Source organism: Diadema setosum, chromosome 7 (genome assembly GCF_964275005.1).
Source record: "Diadema setosum chromosome 7, eeDiaSeto1, whole genome shotgun sequence".
Classification (NCBI taxonomy): Eukaryota; Metazoa; Echinodermata; class Echinoidea; order Diadematoida; family Diadematidae; genus Diadema; species Diadema setosum.
Genome location: NC_092691.1, coordinates 16997974 through 17020984, shown reverse-complemented (window position 1 = coordinate 17020984; position 23011 = coordinate 16997974). Strand labels below are relative to the sequence as shown.

At 38.5% G+C, this 23011-nt stretch overlaps 1 protein-coding gene across 1 annotated transcript in view; it reads right to left on the bottom strand.

The window, feature by feature from the left end:
* Nucleotides 1-8470: 8470 nt before the first annotated feature.
* The window catches only part of LOC140231082 (uncharacterized), a 35982-nt gene continuing 21441 nt past the window's right edge, over nucleotides 8471-23011 (bottom strand). The window contains exons 16-19 of the mRNA XM_072311234.1: nucleotides 22546-22612; nucleotides 18434-18544; nucleotides 12605-12682; nucleotides 8471-11132 (exon numbers count right to left, since the gene is read on the bottom strand). Coding sequence (XP_072167335.1) covers nucleotides 11040-11132; nucleotides 12605-12682; nucleotides 18434-18544; nucleotides 22546-22612 — 349 coding nt within the window. The 3' untranslated portion in view covers nucleotides 8471-11039. The remainder of the gene's footprint in view (nucleotides 11133-12604; nucleotides 12683-18433; nucleotides 18545-22545; nucleotides 22613-23011) is intronic.

The window sequence follows — 23011 nt, the reverse complement described above, 5'->3', positions numbered from 1 at the left end:
ATTTGGCCATATTGGAAGCATTATGAGATCTATAAAGTTTGCTATTTTTGCTATTGCCACATTTTATGCAAATATAGATAGAATCAGTCCTTGTATATATACATCTTAAATTAAAATGAATAATGATGAGCTATATAATCACAGTATTGCAGTAGTTTTGATGCATTTTAAATTTGTTATATTGTACACCAATCAGTAAATACTTTTTGTTAGGATGATGCTGATAGAACATTGATATCTGAAACAATACTGTATTGCCTTTGAAGTGACCATAGACTTATCTACACATTGAAGAGTCTCCCATGAACAAGACGTATCTATTTAGTCATATTGTATCAATGATGGACTTCTTGTACACAGGCCTTCAGAAAAACCTTTTACATCTTTTCCTTATCTTCACATGTATTTATGAAAGTAGAAAACTTTGTTTTGCATGTATACTCTCACTGTTGTATTGTGCCATGACTAGCACACTGTATCATTTCCAAGTTTGACTGTGATATTCTTTACTGTAGAGATGAATTTATGTATGGAAAAGTACATGTAGCCCTCATTTGCAAAATATTGAAGTAAGATCGTAAGTCACATTGAAGGCATGGATTATCATGCATACTTACAATTTATGATGAGCATTTAATAATTACTTCAAAACAAAAGTGCTTTAAACTCAAGTGGAATGGATGATGCAGGGAGCATTAAACATTTATAGAGTGTTTTCATCTGTGTTGCAAAAACCAGGAGAAAGCCTTGTGTGTACAGTTCAGCACTTGCTATGCAGATGCCATTTGCTGTCAACATGTGTCATGGTAATCTCGAGAGTGTGCAAAATGGGCTTCTACACTTTGAATACAGGTTGAGTTGCAGCATACTGTTCACACACACACACGCAAACACACGCAAACACACCCTCACATACACACACAAACACACCCTCACACAAACACACACACACACTGACACATGCACTTATAAAATCTTCTTTCATCTATGAACATGCTATGAAATGCATGTTGATGGGTGTTTTCCTCTTGAAAATCAAGATCTCAAGTGATAGTTTATTTCGTATTGCTATTCATTGGTTATTTATTCATCTTTTCCTCCGAGACCAAAGTCTTATTCCATTAAAGTCATCATCTGAAAGCCATTGAACAAGTTGCCGGGATGCCAGTCCTCCTTGTGCTAGGTTTATGTTGAAACAAATGATAAGAAAGTAGATGTCATCACCAGCAATGAAATACCTTGTTGATCTGCCACATGAACAGAAGAGCTTGGTAATGAACCAGGGGGTTTAAAATCATTTGTGTATTGTGATCTTCACAGTGCAGCAGGCATTGATATATCATTTGTATCATGACTAAGTGCTCCTGGTTGTGGCCTTCATTGTTGTTTTTGCTAATGAATGCTACTGTCTCATGCAACACTTCCATTTCCACCAGATTTGTCTTGAGATGGCATTTGTTATAGAATCAGAATAGCTTGTATGATGGTCTAGTAAAGAAAGATGTGATTTCCTGTGAAATATAGCCATTTGGGCATTAATTTTTTTTCTTTTGGAACTTCTGAAGGAGCCTTCCAGTAGTCACATGAAAGGACTGGCTAATTTGATTTAAAAAAAAATATTAACAAAATATGACTTTCAATTGGTAATGTACCATGTATGAGATGTGTGGATTACTACCGGTGGCTATTTAAGGTCTTGAAGATGTTTAAAAAACTTAGGTTCCTTCCTCATTATTATCGTTGAAATGCTTGTTACATTATGGCATGATTGAGTCATTGCCCTTAACAGTATAGTTAAGGACAAAGTACATTCTATAGAAACTAGGCTCTTTTTCTAGTGTGCGTTGCACAACATGAGTGTGTCAGTCAATATAAATTCAGTGTTGTGATGTGTGGTATTTATATATTTATTTTGTTTGTTGTATGCTGTGTAAACATTATTTGTTTTTTGTTTAGTTGCAGTCTTTGTGTCAGAACTAAAATGATAATTAATGGTAAAACTTGGTAACAAAAGTATTACATGTACCTGTCGATGGTGATGAAGGTAGCTTGTTGAAGTGAACAGGACTATGACAAGATTCGCTTGCTCCAAAGAGTGCATGATGAATGGTACCAAAGAAGTGAAAGAAGTACTGAAGGAGAGCAGAAGCAAACACATGTAAAGTATTTTTTTTTCTTTTTTAAAATCATTTTTTAATGTTTTTTTTTTTGTTGTTGTTTTTTTTTGAGGGGGATGGGGTGTGGTGTGGTGGGATGGGAGGGGTGGGGTTAAGGGAAGTGGGAAAGGGAGTGGGCTCTCCAAGGATGCCTGGAGAAAATGCATTTGAGTCCTCAATTGTCATGTTTTCAAATTGGTTGAAGAATAGAGATTGACATGGTAATCAATCATTTAAAATTGTGGTTCAATCCTCAGTAAAAGTCAAGATTTACAAAGTAAATTCATGTGTAAGGGAAGAAAGCAATGAGCTATTGCTGTACAAGAGATGCCAACAGTTTCTCTTTCTTTTTCTCTCTCTCTTTGAAGTGTTTTGTACTGTTTTTGCAAAAAAAAACAACAACAAACAACAACTGCAGGTTTCATGGAAAATCCTGTTTTGCCCAGATTGTATTACTGCAGATGTCTATTGTGGGAAAGATAAAGATGTTCTTTTTCCACCAAAATACATCTTTTCATGCCTCATAATTATACTGCAGTTCTCTTTACAAGATTGGCATCCCTGCTGTATTGTAATTGAATAAGGTACATGATTGACATGAAAAAGTAATCTAGTGAAAGTTAAGAGGGTTAAATATTTTTTTTTTTTTTGGGGGGGGGGCATAACATATTACATCAGTCTATTTATTGAATAAGTAAGAGGATGAGGAATTGTCAAGATATGAGCCAAAATCTTGAATGTAAGGAGTCGTGACTTTGGTGATGAGGCTGATTTCAGTTTGCTGGTGAAGGTTAGGGGTTATTGTCGTGTTCTGAAATAATTCAACTTTGTCATACTTTAGACAAAGGGCAGGGCAGATCAATTCTAAATGTGTGAAGAGGATTACTGGGTATGGTGAATGCTTTCGAATACATGGACTGAAAATGAGTGTTTTATTGTCTCTTTTTTTTTTGGTGGGGTGGGGGATTGTTTATTTCTGTTTTTTGGTGGGAGGGGTGTTATTCACTCATGAAATCATTTTTTTTTTTTTAATGATTAATTCCGTAACTTTTGTTGTCACTTGTTTACAAATACTTGTGATACAGGATTATACCTTCTTTATTTCATATCCTATTCAAATGGACACTGTATGTGTGAAGCATTTTATTCGAACTAAAGTAGGTAGCAGAGTTTTTTTAGGGTTTTGAGGAATTGTTATCAAGTATGTGATTTAGAAATGAAATTGTGCTTGTGACAAATGTGAGTAGATGGAGCAAGATGAATGTTTGATGAGCTTCCAGTTTAAATTTGTTAAATCGAAAACCAACAAGAGTCTGATCTGTATAATTACAGTACTCCATTGATACCCATGTGAAAGAAAGAAAAAAAAAATGGCTTGAATTTATTTGTGCTCTTTCTCTAAATTCATATGAATTAAAATTTTGAAGTATATTTATATTCCTGTCTAAGAATGCAGAGAAGCCTGCATAGGTCAATACTCTCTTTGAAATTCAGTCACACTGAATTGAAAAGAGTTTTTTGAGCAGATTCATTTTGAGACTCTCATGCCAACTCTTCCAATTTCCACAAAGGTTTATGTAAGATAATGGTCCATGGTTTCTGGTTTCTAAAATTAGTAAAATGTATGGATAAATGTTTGCCTTCAAAATAGCAACCATATATGTTTCTTTCGAGCAAAAGGTACATGTTGTACATTTCCTGTTTAAGAGTTTTCCTTGGATTTCATTATGGGCAATATTGTTCAGCTGAAATTTTCAATACTTGGCTCACCAGATTACACATTACCCATAATTAGATGTTGTATGCCTATCAATAGGTGTTTCGTTTGTTTTTCGTTGTTTTTGTTGATTTTAAAATTGCTCCATGGAGCCCATTTCTGTCTGGTAATCCCACAATATTTTGCAACTGAGGGCTACTGCTGAGAACTTGAGTGAATCATATGGCTCATTTTAAATTTACTGCGTGTGCATAACCAACTGTGGCAGTGCATTGGCAAAACCTCTTGTGCCAATCCGGGAGATTGAATCTGTCTGGTAGCCTAAGATATTGCCCCTTCCACTGTCAGTCATGCAAAGACAGTGAAATGTGAAGCCAAATGTCACATTTATTGTTGATAAACTGTACAAACCCTCTTTAATCTATTTATTGGCATTTATTTATTGACATTCGAGCTGATTGAATACAGTCTGTTAGGAAGAGTTCAGCAGTTTAAAAACAGACTTGTAAAGAAGAATGAGCAGAGATAAAATGGTACGAGTTTATCATTTTGGTATGTTTTCATGTGAGCATGATTCAAGAGATACAAGTATGCTGATTGTTGTGAAAGTGACTGGGTGGGTATCAACAGACTCACATCGGCCACATCCAAGCTCAAATATGCAATTGTGTGAATGGAGATTATCTGGTATGAAAAAAAAAAAAAATGCCTGTCGGCTCCTAAAGACCGAGTATGTAACAATTTTGATGATACTTCATAGTTTTTTTTCCATGTTTTCAGTTTCATGACTGTTTGTGTGTCTCATGTCAGTTCCTATCGCGTGTGCCATTTATGTGAGTTACTTTAGGAGTTGTAGGGGATTGATGGAGATTCTCCAACATTGTGTGAAGACATACCTCAACTATAGAGTGTATCATAATAATCAGAGTTTTATAATGGCAAATTAGAAAAAAAAATAACCTCATAGCTGGTATATGACAGGGAATTACATTTCCATCAGTTCTTCATGTAGAAACTTTATTGTACATTATTATGATCAATTAATGCTGAGATTGATTCTGTCAGAGGGGTGTATGCTGCATTTTGGCATTTTGAAGAATGTAAAGCCATATTTGGAAGAAGACAATAAACTATACACAGTTGGTTTTACCTTTCATAAGAGCAGACAGTTGCTTCATGTCTGGTACTTTGCAACCTGCCTCATATGTTGAAATGTTGTGTATGATGGAGTCATTTAGATGGAAAACAGAAGCTCACCTTACAATTAATGTGTCATATGTATATATATGTATACATATATATATATAATGTATCATATATATATATATATATATATATATATATATATATATATATATATATATGTATGTATATATATATATATATATATATGGGCCGTGACGCGAGAAAAGGGCCCTTAGCACCGCTGCGCGCAAACGCCAGAAAACGGCGCGAAAGTTACACAAAGCAATACGCGCAAAATAGATCAACTAGAAAACTGCGCACACATGCATAAATGCATTAAAAAGTGACAGGATTTGGGCCAAACATGCTGTTTTGAATGTCATAATTGGGGCATTTAGGAGTGGAATTTCAGAAAAAGGTTTCCATATTTCAATGCATCAGAGTTCCTTCTACAATGTGGAGGTGAAAACTCATTTTCGATATTTAATGCCCTAAGGGCCCTTTTCTCGCGTCACGGCCCATATGTATATGTATATATATATATATATATATATATATATATATATATATATATATATATATATATATATATATATATATATATATATATATATATATATATATATATATATATATATCTGTGTATGTATATATATATATATATATATATATATATATATATATATATATATATACATACACACTGATTGTGTTGAGCTCATTTTACATTCTCAACTGACTTAACCATTTAAATCAGGACAGTCCACATTTTGATGCATTGCTAACACACATCTTTTGAGAAACAGTTGTTCATTTAGTGCTTACATGTCTCTTGGGAGAAAATCAAGCATAGGCACAAAGACAAGACATGTACATGTAGTACTCAACACCTGTCTTGATATTGCAACAGATCAAGATTGTGTATCATCTTCATGTTAATCATCTACCTCCAATGTTGTAAATAGTGTCCTTTTGTCCAAGTATATTATATTCTATTTCTCTAGTGGTGATGCCAGCCAAGTTTGGGAAAAATTTTACCACACATTTTCAGGAAGATGAAAATTGGCCCCCACTTCCCCCCCCCCCCCCACCCCAATCTGACATGAACAAATTTGAAACATGCACTCACAAATGTACTTCTAGCATTATCATTTCGAATTTGTAAAATATTGATTATAGCTGCTCTAATTTGGGTGATGATTCCCCCCCCCCCCAACACACACTTGTACAAATTTATATTCTATCATCCTAGTGGTAATATGTGTACCTGCCAAGTTTGGTGAAAATTTGACCATCAAAAAGAAGATGAAAATGTTAAAAATGGCCCAAAAATTTGTCGTCCCCCTTCCCCCTCGAACATTCCTGGATCGGCTGTGAACAAATAAAAGTCACCCATGTCCTTACTCTAGCACTAACTTTCCTCTATCATATATGGTTCTAGAGAAGATGATTTTTAGAGATTCTTCAATTTCTGGACTTGTGTGTGTGTGTGTGTGTGTGTGTGCATGTGTGTTTGGGGGGGGGGGGGCATTGAGACTACCTGCCACGTTTGGTGAAAATCTATCTTGGGGTTCTCAAGAAGAATCGTAAAATGTAACAAGTTTATGCAAAACCAATGCTGGACAATGAATGATCACGATAGGGTCACTAGAGACTTTGGCCCAGGTGAGCTTTAAATTGGAGAACTAAAACTGTTTTTCAACGTTTCCACTGAAGGCCTTTGTCAAGGAATGGCTTTCATTGACATTACATGTATGTGCACTGTGATGCTCTGTAGCACAGGACTGAAGTGTCAACAGAGACTCCAACTCTCCCGCTTTCGACGGGAGATCTCCCGCCGAAAGCCCATTTTTGCAAAATCTCCCGTTCTCCTGCTTGAGATTTAATTTATCCCGCCCTAGCGCTGTGTCTCCCGCTTGAAATTATTTCTTCCTTAGTGTCATCGTATGTGGAAAAATAAGCCTTAGATAGCACGAGAGAGCATCTGGAATCCTATAGCTTCCAGGGCCTTTTAGGCGGGCCCTGGACCCCAGCCGCAAGGAACATCGCACTTCGCGCTCGTGATGTGCACTTTGCGCACATCAAGTTGGAGTCTCCCGTTTGCTAGGGGTTTCAGGCGGGAGAATCTCCAGATCAGAAGGTGCTTGGGGTTGGAGTCTCTGTGTCAATGAATCATGATAGCTGAAAATGTGGAAAAAATAGCATTTCTCCATGATATTTCATCCATATGTGATACATTTTGAATACACTGTACCAGTAATATACTTAAATACTTGTATATGCCTTCATATATTTGCTGCTGATGTTTTTGTTCTTTCTCGTCCATGTAGATTTCAAGTTCAGTTGCACTTGTGTCACTGCGACAGTGCTTTATTTTACAAACACACTCATATACACATACATATAGTACACACAGATACACAAACAGCAGAGAACAAATCAGAACTTGCATACTTTCTTTGTAAACCTTGCATTAGCCGGAGGAACAAGTAACATTCAGAGGTCAGCACATTTAGGATTGAGCAGTGACAAAGTTTGCAGTCAGTGCCCCCTCGAACATCTCAATGAAGTCTGGTGAAGATATGCCTCCACAAATACTTGGACATTTTCATTGAATAGACCAATATTCACATACATGTACATTCACATAAGTTAGGAAGTATGGACCAAAATCACACCTTCAGCTCTTGTGCAAGTGTTTTCACTAATGAGCAAGAGTATACTGTGCACTTTTTTATACGTTTTAAATAGAGTAGTATTTGTTTTTATGCAGAGAATGGGGCCAGTGTGTGTTGTTATCCTAAATGTTGATTTACTGTTATGGGAAGAAATGATGAAATGTACAAGCTCTGCCCATTCACCATTACACAGTCCTGTTCATATTGCACAGATATGCGCACAAATTTATTTTGAAACAGAGTTGTCCGGAACAGGCTATTGAACAATTGGACAAGTTGATTGCCAAGCTTGACGGTCATCTGTATGAGGTAGTTCTTGCTCTGTGAAATAGTCGTTCAAGTCTGTGAATACACTAGCTAGGCTTACCCAGGTATGTCTGACAGAGCTCAAGACTTAATGCATTGCCCTGTAGCGTTTGCCTGTGGAGGGTTTAAGAATTCCAACTGATTTTCCTCTATAAGTCATGACTACTTCTACTACTTCTATGTCATGAATACTTTCAGTGGGAATATGAAATGACAGGGCCCTGACAATCATCATCGTCGTCGTCGTCATCATCATCATCATCATCATCACCATTTGACAAAGTTTCCAGTCAGTGTCAACTTGAACATCTCAATGAAAAAGTACTTTGCAAAGAAAACCACAAATACAACATTTTCATTCATATAAACTGATATTCACACATTTCACTCCAGTCAGGAAGTACGGACCAAAATCACACAGTATCAGCTCTTGAGCAAGCATTTTTATTTATGAGCAAGAATATACTGTACACTTTGTTACACATCATAAATAGAGTAATAGTAGACCAGCCAAACCTCAAAAAAGGCTCTAGATAAGGATTCGACGGCATTTTTTGTTAATGCTCCGTTCTCATGATGAAAGTCTTGCAAAAATACTAAGGAATAGCGTACGGCCGGATGTCAAGCGTATTTTTGCCGAAAAATGTCATTTTTAGCTCAAAATTCAGAAGCATGTCAAAAATCACGATTTTTATTTTTTGCTTGCATTCAATTCATATTTGAAAGATCTTAAGTTTCAATTGCCCCTTTTCATCAAATTGCAATTTAAATGTGTTTCCTTAGCATTTTAAAAGGTCATTTTGTACAGCCATATATGGGGCTCTCAAATCTTTCGCCTTATCTTATAATTTCTTTGCTGCATAAGATATCAGAACATATATTATATTTCGAAAAAATAAAAACTTTTGAATAGATTGATTTAGGTAGTTTAAAAAAACTTTGAAATATTGGTAGATTTTACAAAGTACAATTTTGAGTAAATCACGGTTTTATGTTTCATTGCGCCATATATGTGCGTGTAATATTCTACATTCAAATGTATATTAGTCAGGTTCTAAACTTGAAATGGAAGATAACACATTTCTAGTTTGAAAGGTACTTATCAACCATTACTTATTTCGATAAAAAAATAAAAATCGTGATTTCTGACATTCTTTCAAATTTTGGGCTAAAAAAGGCATTTTTCGGCAAAAACGCGCTTGACATCCGGCCGTACGCTAAACTTCAGTATTTTTGCAAGACTTTCAGCTGGGAAACTTAGCATTAACAAATTTTGCCGTCCAAAGTAAAAAAATTCGTCTTGGCTGGCCTACTATAATGTTTGTTTTAATGTGGTGAATGGGGCCAGTGTGTGTTGGACTTCAAATCTTGAATTGAACAAGTGAAGGAATAATGAAATGTACAAGTTCTGCCCATGTACCACTACATAGTCCCATACATATCTTACAGATATGAGCACAATATAATACATGTAGCGTGTTACTATAACAGCGGCATGAGCGATGTTTTCCTCTACTGTAATTCATCACTTTTTTTTCTCATTTTTGAATTGCCATAACACCACGACATCTACAAAAGGATAATTATGATCATGGAAAAGCAACTTTAGATATGTGTTATCTCAATTTACCTCACAATATCTTCTTTTGTAGCTGTATAGTAGGTTTGAAATTGTATTCACAGTAGGAGGAATCACACATCACAATTTGTTCCCATGTACAGGAAATTTGGGCAGAATGATTAACCGTGTTTTAACATGGACTCTCGCTACATCTGACATTGTTACGATGAGATTTCCCTGTACAAACATATAGTTATTCTTGAATGAAAATGACATTAAATCACTGCATCATATGTAAGCACAATAATATCTCAACAAGAACGTGCGTGATACAGCTTTCTTGAATTTCACACATGGATTGGCATTTCCTCACATACGATTATCTGAAGCACTCTCTAAAGTAGACCTTTTACTGTAAATAACCAATTTATAGTAAAACACAATATTTTTGCGGCATGAAATTTTCGCAAATGGGAGCGGACGGCCTTATTCGCAGTATGAAATTTTCACGAGTTGCCTTAATATTCAATGCGTATAGTGAAGACAAGATCTTTAGCGTCCATCTGAATTTTGCGAAATTCGGCTTTCGCGAAATTCGCGAAATTAAAATGTACGCAAATATTCCTCATTCTACAGTAGGTGTAAAGAGCAGAAGTAGTACTGCACCTGAAAGTGACTTTGTACAGATGTACAGATAATGGATTTTGAGGAAATGATTGGCACTCTTATGCAAAAATGAGTTTGTAGCATGAACATGTTCACTCACAATCATGATGGATTGTGGGTATGCTTATGTTTATAGCCAAGATAACTCAAACTTTGCTAACAGCTTTTGACAAGTCCACTAACAGTAAATGCCCTAACCCTGGTTTACTATCATCATAACTACAGCATGAACACAGACACGGCCATAAGATATGAATTCATTCTCAAAATGCTGCCATATTCATGACAAATTTGATACTTAACATATAGTTTTACACTTGGGCTCCGGTCAGTTAACAGCTTAGTGGTTGGACAACATACACATAACTCAGCATAGTTCATGAATACCATAGGGTAGTTTTATTTTCATTGCTTTTATTACTTTTCATGATGTTTAATATTTGGGTTATTGAGGATGATAATATGATCTGAATACCTCACACTGACAGTGGCATTTAGCTCTCTCACAAGTGAACAGCTACAGTTTCTATAAAATGTTTTGACCTTTTTTGTTGTAGTTGCTAGCCTTCAGTAGACAGTGACATGATAGCGAGAATAACAGCACATATTCGTTCTCTGCAGGAAACATGAGACAGCCTCATGTTGAGCCAGAAGGATGACCAGGTACTTGGTAGTCCATGACAAACTAACATTTGTTTGTTTGTTTGTTTGTTTGGGAAAGATCTCCTTCCTTCTAGCCAGTGTTATGGTTGATGCAGTCCATCTGGCCATCAGGTGCCACTGACATGATACAGGCGGCCTATGCCGGACTCTCCTGCTGCTAGCAGCCAGCGTGATGAGCCCTGGTTTGGGTTCCAATCCACCTGCAAAGCAAAGTTAGACACATCATACAATTGAATTTACTACCTCTTCCAAACTTCTCAAGCTTTGTTTTTTATGTGGCATCCCATCAGAGACAAGCAATCTGCTTCAATTTAAGCCTTCTATCCCACAGTTTGTGCCATAAATCACTAGAGATTTGTTCATTAGGGTCAATACTTGTTACTGTGGTGAATTCAATCAAACTTTGTTCAAAGCGATAATACGATAGCTACCTCTGCAAAGATACAAGTAACAGGTGATTAAATTTTAGCAGTGATCTGGGAATTTTTATAAATTTTATGTAGGATTTTCAATATTTTGGCAGGTAGGGTCAATGAGCCTGGGAGTTCAAGCTGCTCATCTTTGAAGTTTTCATACGTTCACTACAGTGCGTGCTCTAGTTTCTGCTAGGGCGAGGCGCACCATGCAGCTGAAAGTTGATAACACAACAAAAGGCTTCTACATTGGGAAATCGGGCGACTTTCAGCATGCATATGTATGGGTGGACTATGGAAGAACAAGATCAGTGGTGGAAATGAGCTGCTCGGCAGAGGTTTGTGCTCTAAGAATGCTTCTCTAGTTTTGATTGAGATGGGGCTTCAAGTTTCCAATTTTTTATGAGATAATGAGAAACCAGTCATAAAATATGAAAGAGCATACAATTTTTACGAGGAAATCTAAGTTTATTTGATGAAAATTGGTTTTGAAATGGCGGAGATATCCAAACACAAAGAGGTGCTAATAAAAGTGGAACCCATCTTTTGTTAGGATTACTTTGTTTTACTTTGTTTTGGGACATCTCAGCCATTTCAAAACTGTTTTTCATCAAATAAACTTTGAATTCCTCTTAGAATTGTATGTTCTTTCATATTTCATAAGTGGTTTCTAATAATCTCGAAAAAAGTTTAAATCTGAATCCCTCATCTCAACCCAAACTATACCATCCCTTTATGGCTTTCCTACTTTTTTTCTTCTTTTTTTTTCACTGTCATCGTAGAGGGTACTCATTCGGTTGAATTTCTCATATTGGAGCTCACTACAAACACATTACTTTTTCTTTCAAAACACACACACTGAATATGGTGCCAAAGCAATACAGTACAGGGATGCCAACCTTGTAAACAGCACTGCAGTATTCTAAAGGCCAAAAAGACTTATTTTGGGGTGGAAAACAGTAATTTTTACCTTTCCTGAAATAGATAAGCACACTTTAACAATATGGGGAAAACAGTATTTTCCATCAAGCAAAAACAATACAAAATACTGCAAAAAAAAGTAACAATTGGCATCTCTGAAAGTATATGAAGAAGCTTGTCACTTAAACATGCCATATTAGTTCCCTAATAACTTCCTGTTATTTAGTAGCTTATCACTTTGTCTAAAAAAGTTTGACCTCTCTGTATAGATGATATGTTAAAAAGATGAAACAATACTTTTGTACTGAGGAAGTCAGGGCTGAAGGAGTTCTACTCACTGCATTCGGTGATTCCTTCTGGATGAAATATTTCTCTATGTCACTCCTCCCAGTGGCACCTTTTGCCAGCTCGAATGTCTACATAAAAGAACATGTGGAAAACATTAATATTGCAAGGCTTTCTTGCGACTGACTCACTGCAGCTATTATGATTATTCACACTGGATTCTTCATTATTTTCTTTTTATCATGATTCCAGGTGGAAGTTTCATGGACACTGTCCACAACCACAAACAATGCTGGTTTCCATTAATTAGGAGAAACTGTTTTCTTTTCTAAACCTCACACATTTTCATGGCAAAATTCATATTCAAAGCATTTAGTGCAAAATGCACTCTGACCATTTTTCATAGCATGCAGTGATTGCTCACATCATGATATTATGAAAGAAGTAAATATTATACAAGGACTGCATGGTCTATCATGCACTATACTGGATTATAGAATGACAAATACTAAATTATTTGGAGTGTTGTTTTGTTTCATTAGGGTCGAGGTGAAATAGAACTGCAGGGGATGATTACATATGTAAAGTGGTGGAGTAACAGGCCCACTTTACTGTATAGATAATACTGGCGGAAAGCTGGAATATAGTAGCTTTCCTGCCAAGACATGTAACATAAGTTTATGGAGCAACTTGCCCACTTTAGTGTACAAAGAGTTTGTAGAACCAGAAAGCTGGAATCTATTCATTACCAAGATACAATAGCTGCTTGGTACACAGTGTATTATATAGTGCCACCACGCAACCTAAAGGTTGAATGAGTTTATGAAACAAAAGAGGTACTGCCACCCTACTTGAATAGTGGATTTAGTAGCAATGACTGGACAGTGGCAATGACTGGACAGTGACTTAGAGATAGAAAACACATAAAAGTGGCTGGTATTGTTCTATGTTACTTTGAAGTTTGCCACCTTGTGATGCCGTACAAAGAATCAGAGTACAGCATGCCTGTAGAATGCTTTGTATTAAGTTTCTTTCTCAATCTCCCTCTCTCTCTCTCCCATCTCTCCCTCTGCCTCTTTGTCTCTCTCTCTCTCTCTCTCTCTCTCTCCCTTACCATTCATGGTCAGTTTTGTATAAAGTTTTTGTATAAAGTTTCTTTGAGAAGGGTTAGTCAGAAAAGCTTGGGTACGATACCAGAGATAAGTATTATGGGATAGTAGGAACAGGAAAGTATATATAGTAGGGCCTATATATTGGAGAAAAGACTTCGAATCAGTCTCTCTCCCCAGGGAGGTGGATTCCCACCTCCCTGCTCTCCTCCCCAAGCCCTGTGAAGTGGAAGGACGTGTTCCAGTCTCTCCGAAACCGAGCTGTTATACTTAAATGCTTTAGTGGAGAAACTCAACCTTTTGCACCTATACACCGAATTCCGTCCTGACATAACTAAGTCATGTCTACTGTACATCAGTTCAACGTTGATAAGATGTTTCGAATGATATGCTATGGACGCTTTGCTGTACATTCGAAACGGTCTGTTGTAATTACGTTGGTCGATCTAAGGAGGAGTCAAATGACCACTTAGTGTTTTGAGGACCAGACATGCAGCTTTTAGAATGTGCAGCAATCCCGAAGTAACTTTCATTTGGACGAGGACCCCCCCCCCCCCAACTGTATAGATGTTTCGAATGATATTTTATGGACGCTTTACTGGACATTCGAAGCGGTCTGTTATCATGTTGGTCGACCTAAGGAAGAGTCAAATGACTACTTAGTGTTTTGAGGACCAGACATGCAGCTTTTAGAATGTGCAGCAATCCCGAAGTAACTTTCATTTGGACGAGGACCCCCCCCCCCAACTGTATAGATGTTTCGAATGATATTTTATGGACGCTTTACTGGACATTCGAAACGGTCTGTTATCATGTTGGTCGACCTAAGGAAGAGTCAAATGACTACTTAGTGTTTTGAGGACCAGACATGCAGCTTTTAGAATGTGCAGCAATCCCGAAGTAACTTTCATTTGGACAAGAACCCCCCCCCCCCCCAACTGTATGTGTGAGTCAGCTCAACGCAGAGATGTCTTCAAGTCATCATTCGCGGCCCCTCTTCACTTCATGGACTGAGCGCTCCAACGAGATTCGCCATCAGTTAGCATGTTAATTCGACCGCGAGGACTGTATGTATTTGTGAGCATTTTGCGCGAAAATTGAATGGTAGTGCACGACCCAATTCCCTTCACTGAATATCAGAATGGACTTATATGTGAGTACATTCTTATCTCTGTATTTTATATGTATAATAACTCTTTTTAACTGGTTGCTGTGATGCCTGACTTTGAATAAATCTCAACACCAACAAGGTGATTAATGTAATCCAATGTGTACTACATTGTCTTTGTCACTGCTTTGACGCCCACATACTTAGTTTGTTTAATGCTTCTGGGTGATATATCCATTTGGATGAAATTATGTATTCGGGGTGAGAATAAGCCATCCTGACAAGTGACTTTATTCTACACGAACACACATACAACGTACACATACACTAACCACCCCCCTTACATAAATTGGTGTCAGGAGTGGGATAGTCAAAGTAGGTGTTGAGATCTAGTTTGTATTTCATGAGTTTGCAAGTTGTTATATTTTTGTATATTTATGTTGCCACACTTTAGAATATTGTGAAGCACTACATCTCGCAAGGTTGTTTTGGAGTTAATTGGTGAAGTGTACATTGAATGACCGAATTCAAACATATAGAAAGATTGTTGTTCTGGTCGAAGCAGTAGTAAACCCGCTACCGACAGGTGACAAGGTTGAATGAGGGTACACTTGCTTGATGTAGTGGCTGTATAGTGGCACATGCATCTCATATTTACTTTTATGTCCATGCTTTGATTTTGTGTTTTACATGCCTGAGTTCGATTGATGATCTGAGCAATAGATTGGATACATGTTATTGGTCCTTCTCAAATTTAGATCTTTTGATGACAATTTAATTTCAAAGTGTTTTTGGGACTTCTTGGTGGTAGTAGACAAACAGTGTAATACAATGAATGTGACTGAGGCAACTCCGGTGTCTGAAGGGACATCACACTCCACACCTTCACCTAGTCAAGGGGCTACACCTGTATTGATCCATCTGGGTGTGATGGGTTAGGTTTTTGGTAACCCTCCTCTCTCTCAACGTATTGAAATGAATTTTGTAAATAATATATTGTGTATGATATATATGTAAATAGCAATGTAAAGAAGATGCATGGTATGCAATACCATCATGACGTGGAAGTCATGATTCCTTTAAAGCAGGGAGGTATGTAAAGTGGTGGAGTAACAGGCCCACTTTACTGTATAGATAATACTGGCGGAAAGCTGGAATATAGTAGCTTTCCTGCCAAGACATGTAACATAAGTTTATGGAGCAACTTGCCCACTTTAGTGTACAAAGAGTTTGTAGAACCAGAAAGCTGGAATCTATTCATTACCAAGATACAATAGCTGCTTGGTACACAGTGTATTATATAGTGCCACCACGCAACCTAAAGGTTGAATGAGTTTATGAAACAAAAGAGGTACTGCCACCCTACTTGAATAGTGGATTTAGTAGCAATGACTGGACAGTGGCAATGACTGGACAGTGACTTAGAGATAGAAAACACATAAAAGTGGCTGGTATTGTTCTATGTTACTTTGAAGTTTGCCACCTTGTGATGCCGTACAAAGAATCAGAGTACAGCATGCCTGTAGAATGCTTTGTATTAAGTTTCTTTCTCAATCTCCCTCTCTCTCTCTCCCATCTCTCCCTCTGCCTCTTTGTCTCTCTCTCTCTCTCTCTCTCTCTCTCCCTTACCATTCATGGTCAGTTTTGTATAAAGTTTTTGTATAAAGTTTCTTTGAGAAGGGTTAGTCAGAAAAGCTTGGGTACGATACCAGAGATAAGTATTATGGGATAGTAGGAACAGGAAAGTATATATAGTAGGGCCTATATATTGGAGAAAAGACTTCGAATCAGTCTCTCTCCCCAGGGAGGTGGATTCCCACCTCCCTGCTCTCCTCCCCAAGCCCTGTGAAGTGGAAGGACGTGTTCCAGTCTCTCCGAAACCGAGCTGTTATACTTAAATGCTTTAGTGGAGAAACTCAACCTTTTGCACCTATACACCGAATTCCGTCCTGACATAACTAAGTCATGTCTACTGTACATCAGTTCAACGTTGATAAGATGTTTCGAATGATATGCTATGGACGCTTTGCTGTACATTCGAAACGGTCTGTTGTAATTACGTTGGTCGATCTAAGGAGGAGTCAAATGACCACTTAGTGTTTTGAGGACCAGACATGCAGCTTTTAGAATGTGCAGCAATCCCGAAGTAACTTTCATTTGGACGAGGACCCCCCCCCCCCAACTGTATAGATGTTTCGAATGATATTTTATGGACGCTTTACTGGACATTCGAAGCGGTCTGTTATCATGTTGGTCGACCTAAGGAAGAGTCAAATGACTACTTAGTGTTTTGAGGACCAGACATGCAGCTTTTAGAATGTGCAGCAATCCCGAAGTAACTTTCATTTGGACGAGGACCCCCCCCCCCCCAACTGTATAGATGTTTCGAATGATATTTTATGGACGCTTTACTGGACATTCGAAACGGTCTGTTATCATGTTGGTCGACCTAAGGAAGAGTCAAATGACTACTTAGTGTTTTGAGGACCAGACATGCAGCTTTTAGAATGTGCAGCAATCCCGAAGTAACTTTCATTTGGACAAGAACCCCCCCCCCCAACTGTATGTGTGAGTCAGCTCAACGCAGAGATGTCTTCAAGTCATCATTCGCGGCCCCTCTTCACTTCATGGACTGAGCGCTCCAACGAGATTCGCCATCAGTTAGCATGTTAATTCGACCGCGAGGACTGTATGTATTTGTGAGCATTTTGCGCGAAAATTGAATGGTAGTGCACGACCCAATTCCCTTCACTGAATATCAGAATGGACTTATATGTGAGTACATTCTTATCTCTGTATTTTATATGTATAATAACTCTTTTTAACTGGTTGCTGTGATGCCTGACTTTGAATAAATCTCAACACCAACAAGGTGATTAATGTAATCCAATGTGTACTACATTGTCTTTGTCACTGCTTTGACGCCCACATACTTAGTTTGTTTAATGCTTCTGGGTGATATATCCATTTGGATGAAATTATGTATTCGGGGTGAGAATAAGCCATCCTGACAAGTGACTTTATTCTACACATACATATACAATAACACCCCCCTTACACATATATGGAGCTCTATAGTCCAGTACTGGTGCATTAATAGAACATGCACTCATTGTAATAGTAAATAGACCCCTTGATCTACATGCATTTTCTGTAGGTCTAGGCTCAACTAGATCTAGAATCTACTACCAATTTTGTGCACACAGATTATAACAATAATTTTGTTAATGTACAGCTGCATAGTGCTGGGTAGACTTTTGTGTAAACTGCATACTTTCTGTGTTCTGTGCTCTGCACAAATGCTGATAGGCTTTAGTAGTAAACATGTATACCACCATGCACTTCCCATAAATCTGTTACTGTGTACACTATCTTTAAGTATAGACAGTTACTGTTTCCTATTGTGAAGTTTAAGGCCATAGTTGCCAAATGTTGGCCAACTATCATTATAACATGAATATATGACACCCCCCCCCCCCCCCCCGCAACTGCAGTGTACACAATGTGATATCCACACTTCACAATTCCAGAGTCTTTTCTACATTGTAAGGGTAAGAATATCAATATCTTTGCCCTTGATTCAACTAAAAGACAATCAAGCTTTTTACAAAAACAAAATGTGAATTACAGGAAATTCAAGCATACAGGATGACTACTACTGGTACCTTTGCTTTGCTCTTGGATCTCGTGAAGTTCCAGGGAAGCACATAGACAGCCAGTAAGCCAGAAATATCACATGCAGCAACATAATTCAGCCAATTAGAGTATGCCAGGTCCTGCAAAGAACAATACCAACTGCAATTAGCCATTTCAATAAAAGTCTAGAGACTACTGTAATAAAAGTCCTGTAGTCTACTGTACTATCTGTGATACTAGAGTTTTCTGGGGGAGACAAAGCTGACCCCTCTGTACATTCACTTGTTTCTCAGATAGTCTGATACCCCTTTCATACCAGACGCTGAACAGTGGATGACGTCCAGAGGTTGTCCACTGTTCACTCTAGACCACTGTTGGTATGAAAGGTAGCCAGAAAAAGACACCCGGGCGAACAGCGGATGCGATGCGTGCTAGACCGTCTAGCACGAACAGTGGACAAACAGTGAATGAACACTGGATGTCGTTCCAGCATGAAAGGTCTCCACAGCTCACCCGAGCATGTTAGAGTGCACTACAGACTAGCCTCTGGTATGAAACGGTGCTCTGTCTGCACCTCATGTTTACTTAAAGGGACTGTTCAGTACTGGCTGAGGTGGGGATTCATGTTTTGAACATTCCTAAGTGAGATAATGAGAAACCTCTTATGAAATATGAAAGAGCATGTAATTTCAAAAAGGATTCAACGTTTCTTTGATGAAAATTGGTTTCCAAATGGCTGAGATAAAAAAGCGATAATGATAAAAGGCAACAGACCACGCCTTTTATAAGAATTTCTTTGTTTCACCTTGTTTTCAGATATCTCGGCCATTTCAAAACCGATTTTCATCAAATAAACTTTTGATACCCCTTAGAATTGCATGCTCTTTGACATCTCAAAGCTAAATCCTACACACCCTTGAACGAATCACACCCCAGATGTCTGTCGAGAGTGCGCTCCGGGGACGTCTAGAGAAGATTGGTATGAAAGGGGTATAAACTGCAGCCCCTTCTTGCCATCTCCATGCAATGACTCTGTGGAACTCCTACATCATGTGGAAATAGAAGTGCTTCACCACACAGGGCCATGATGCTGAATGTTTTGCTGTGTAGATGGTGGGAGGGTGGACACTGCGGTATATAAAACATATCTATTGAGAGAAGCCTCCACCAAAATATTCAGATATGCCTTAATGGAGCCTGCAGGATGGTCTTCTCTTTGACCGTAAACAGTCCTGAGGTGTGCAATGTTCTCTTTGATGGGTACAGCAAGGGTGAAAGAAGATAAGATGTAACAAGAGACCCGCGGGTCTAGCGCTCACCTGAGTATCGCAAGTTCACCTTTCACGCAGTCACTAATCTAAATTATTCACAGCTCTACTAAAATTTGACCAGGCATTCTCAAGTAGCAGATGAAAATGTACAATAAGGGCCCAAATTTTTTAAGATTCCTTAATTTGGGGGGATTGGGGCCCCCTGGGGCCCTCTGGGTGGGGCATGGTGCCCATTTTGATAAATTGAGATCCTGACCCCCTAGGGATGCTACCTGCCAAGTTTGACAAAAATCCATCATGAGGTTTTCAGGAAGAAGATGAAAATGTACAATTCAGGCCCCCATTTGGACCTTCCCAACCGCCCCCCCCCCCCTGCCCCCAAGAGGGGCACCCCTGGATCTGCTATGAACAAACTTGAAACTACAGTCATTAATCAGGGGTCGCACTTACCCTTTTTTTTTTTTATTAAAACTAGCCAGGCGGACTACTTAGAATCAATTTTAACACTGAAGGAATATTTTGGCTAGCCAGACGGACTAGAAACTTCAGAATTTTATGATTTTTAGCTAGTCCGACGTGATTTTGGATGGCCAATGGCCAGCGGACCATCGCCAATTTTGAACCCTGTTAATGTACTCACTCATAGTATTATCTTAACTCTATAACTTCTGATTCTAGAGAAGATTTTTAAAGATTCCTTCATTTTGGGGGGTTTGGGCCCCCCTGGAGCCCCTGGGTGGGGCATGGTGCCCATTTTAACAAATTCAGATCCTAACCCCCTAGGGATGCTACCTGCCAAGTTTGGTGAAAATTGGTCATGGGGTTCTCAAGAAGAAGATGAAAATGTACAATTTAGGCCCCATTAGGACCCCTCCCCACCCCCCTCTCCTGGGTCCCAAGGGGGGCACCCCTGATTCTGCCATGAACAAACTTGAAACTACAGTCATCAATGTACTAACTCATTGTATTAACTTAGCTCTATCACTTCTGGTTATAGAGAAGAAGATTTTTACAGATTCCTTAATTTTGGGGGGTTTGGGCCCCCTGGGGGCCCCCTGGGTGGGGCATGGTGCCCATTTTAACAAATTGAGTTCCTAACCCCCTAGGGATGCTACCTGCCAAGTTTGATGAAAATCGGTCTTGGGGTTTTTTAAGAAGAAGATGAAAATGTAAAAAGTTTACGCACGGCGGACGACAGACGACGCACTACGGACGACGGACGACGCACGACGGACGCCGGACGAAGGGAGATCGCAATAGCTCACTTGAGCCTTTGGCTCAGGTGAGCTAAAAACAGAGAGAACAGAATAAGTGTAGAAAAGAATATTGTTGACTGCTTTCAAATGGCTGGCTGTAGGCTGGTTTCCTCATGTAGGTACGTGCCATGTAGTATAGCCATGTTTGTTAATGTAAGCCAGTATATTTAAAAAGAACATTGTATATGCCCATATCAGGGCAATTACCCCCCCCCCCCCCCCCCCCCCCCCCCCCCCCCCCCCCGGACCAGATACTGGTCAGTGGTAAGGTTTAGAGTGAAGATTAGGGTTCGGTTTAGGGTTAGAGTTTGGGTTTGGGTTAGGATTAGGTTCAGGATAAGTGTTAGGGTTAGAGTCAGGGGAAGGGTCCGGGGTAATTGCCTAGGGTGTAATTGCCCTAGACTCATATATGCCATATATTTAGCGAGTCATTTTTTTTCTTTTAATCAGGAATTCTTGACAATTTTGCAAGTGGTTAAATTGGCAAATGTGGAGCACAGCACTGAACGGAGAAATGTATGCATGCACGTCGCATTCATGTTGGGATCACAGTTACTGTACAAGTGGATATTTTTGTATGAATAATCATTCATGCTCGGCGAGGTAAGGCGAGTTTTGCATGTTTTTAATTCCATGGATTCAAGACATTAACTACTGGATTACATGGCAGGCAAACATATTTGCATGCTTTTATTTTAGTGCTAGTTTCTGGTTGTGCAAAAATTTCCACTTTAACAATAATATTTTCGAATGTTGTTAAATTCAAATACAACACCCGATTTTTGAAATTCATGAAAATAAATACCTCATAAAACATATGTCATATACAGCATATGGCAGACATAAAACAAATCTGATTTTCAATGGTTCTATTTCTCTACTACTCATGATTGCATCCTACTAGTATAATTATATGGCTGTGAAGAAAAATAATGTATCTTTCTCTCTGACTGGTCAGAAGCAGGTAATCATGAGATCACAACACACACCGGGCGGTGAGTTGGCTCAGTCGGTAGTGCGTTTGCCTCACGATCACACAGCTTGGATTCGAACCCAAGTCTGGACTGAGCAATGTTGTGTGTAAGCATACCGTCCCCTCTAGCAAGAGGCTAAACAATCTGTCCCTTGGATAGGACATAAAATGGAGGTCCCGTGTGTGAGAGAGTAACAACTCATTCACGTAAAAGATCCCGCTTCATTCATTCATCGCAAAGAGCAGGGTGTTTAACCCAGTGAAGTGGTCCCACCTCACATCCAACTGGAACCCATGGAAGACCAGCTTAACATAGCTGAATATGGGCTATCCAGCCATCTTCTCAGATGGAAAATGAACAAACAAACAAACAGTCTATGAATTAGGATATTATTGATGTCAAGATGAAACTAGCTATATCCTCTTCTAAATCCCTGTTGTCTGGGGCTTCATCTCAGACTCTACTCTTCACTCTGTCACTTTTCTATCCCAGGAATCATCAATTGTCATAAAATCTTCTTTCGATCACAAAAAACACTCCAAACAGAAGATGGTGTCCCAACATTTGTGACATCCATACTATATAGATATCTCAGAACCGTCTGGTAATGCCAATGACTACTACGCCAAAGTGCACTCACCATAATCCAGATATTGAAGGACCCTATCCCACAACTGGGGCGGAGGCTACAGGCATCTTGGAAAATTCTGTAAAAATGAATGTGAGAGACAATATGACTCAAATGATTCAAAATTTATGTCTCACTTCTGTTACTGCAGAGACATAACTGTTCATGGCATTAAGTCTGTCTATTCTTTTTGAGTTCAGCTACAAACAGTCAATGACTACTGAACAAAGGTGTGCTTACACTTCATGAAATGATAGAAAAGTATTGTAAGATTTGATACCATGGCAGGAAGTTAGGGTAGCAGCATATATAATAATAATAATAATGATAATAATCATAGCTAGTTTTTATATAGCGCACTTCACACTTATTAAGTATCTCAGTGTGCTTTACAGACTATTATTACCCAGGTCACTGGATTCATCATTTTACACCAGTATGAACAGTGCTCACTCTCAACTCCCTGGGGAGCATTCCA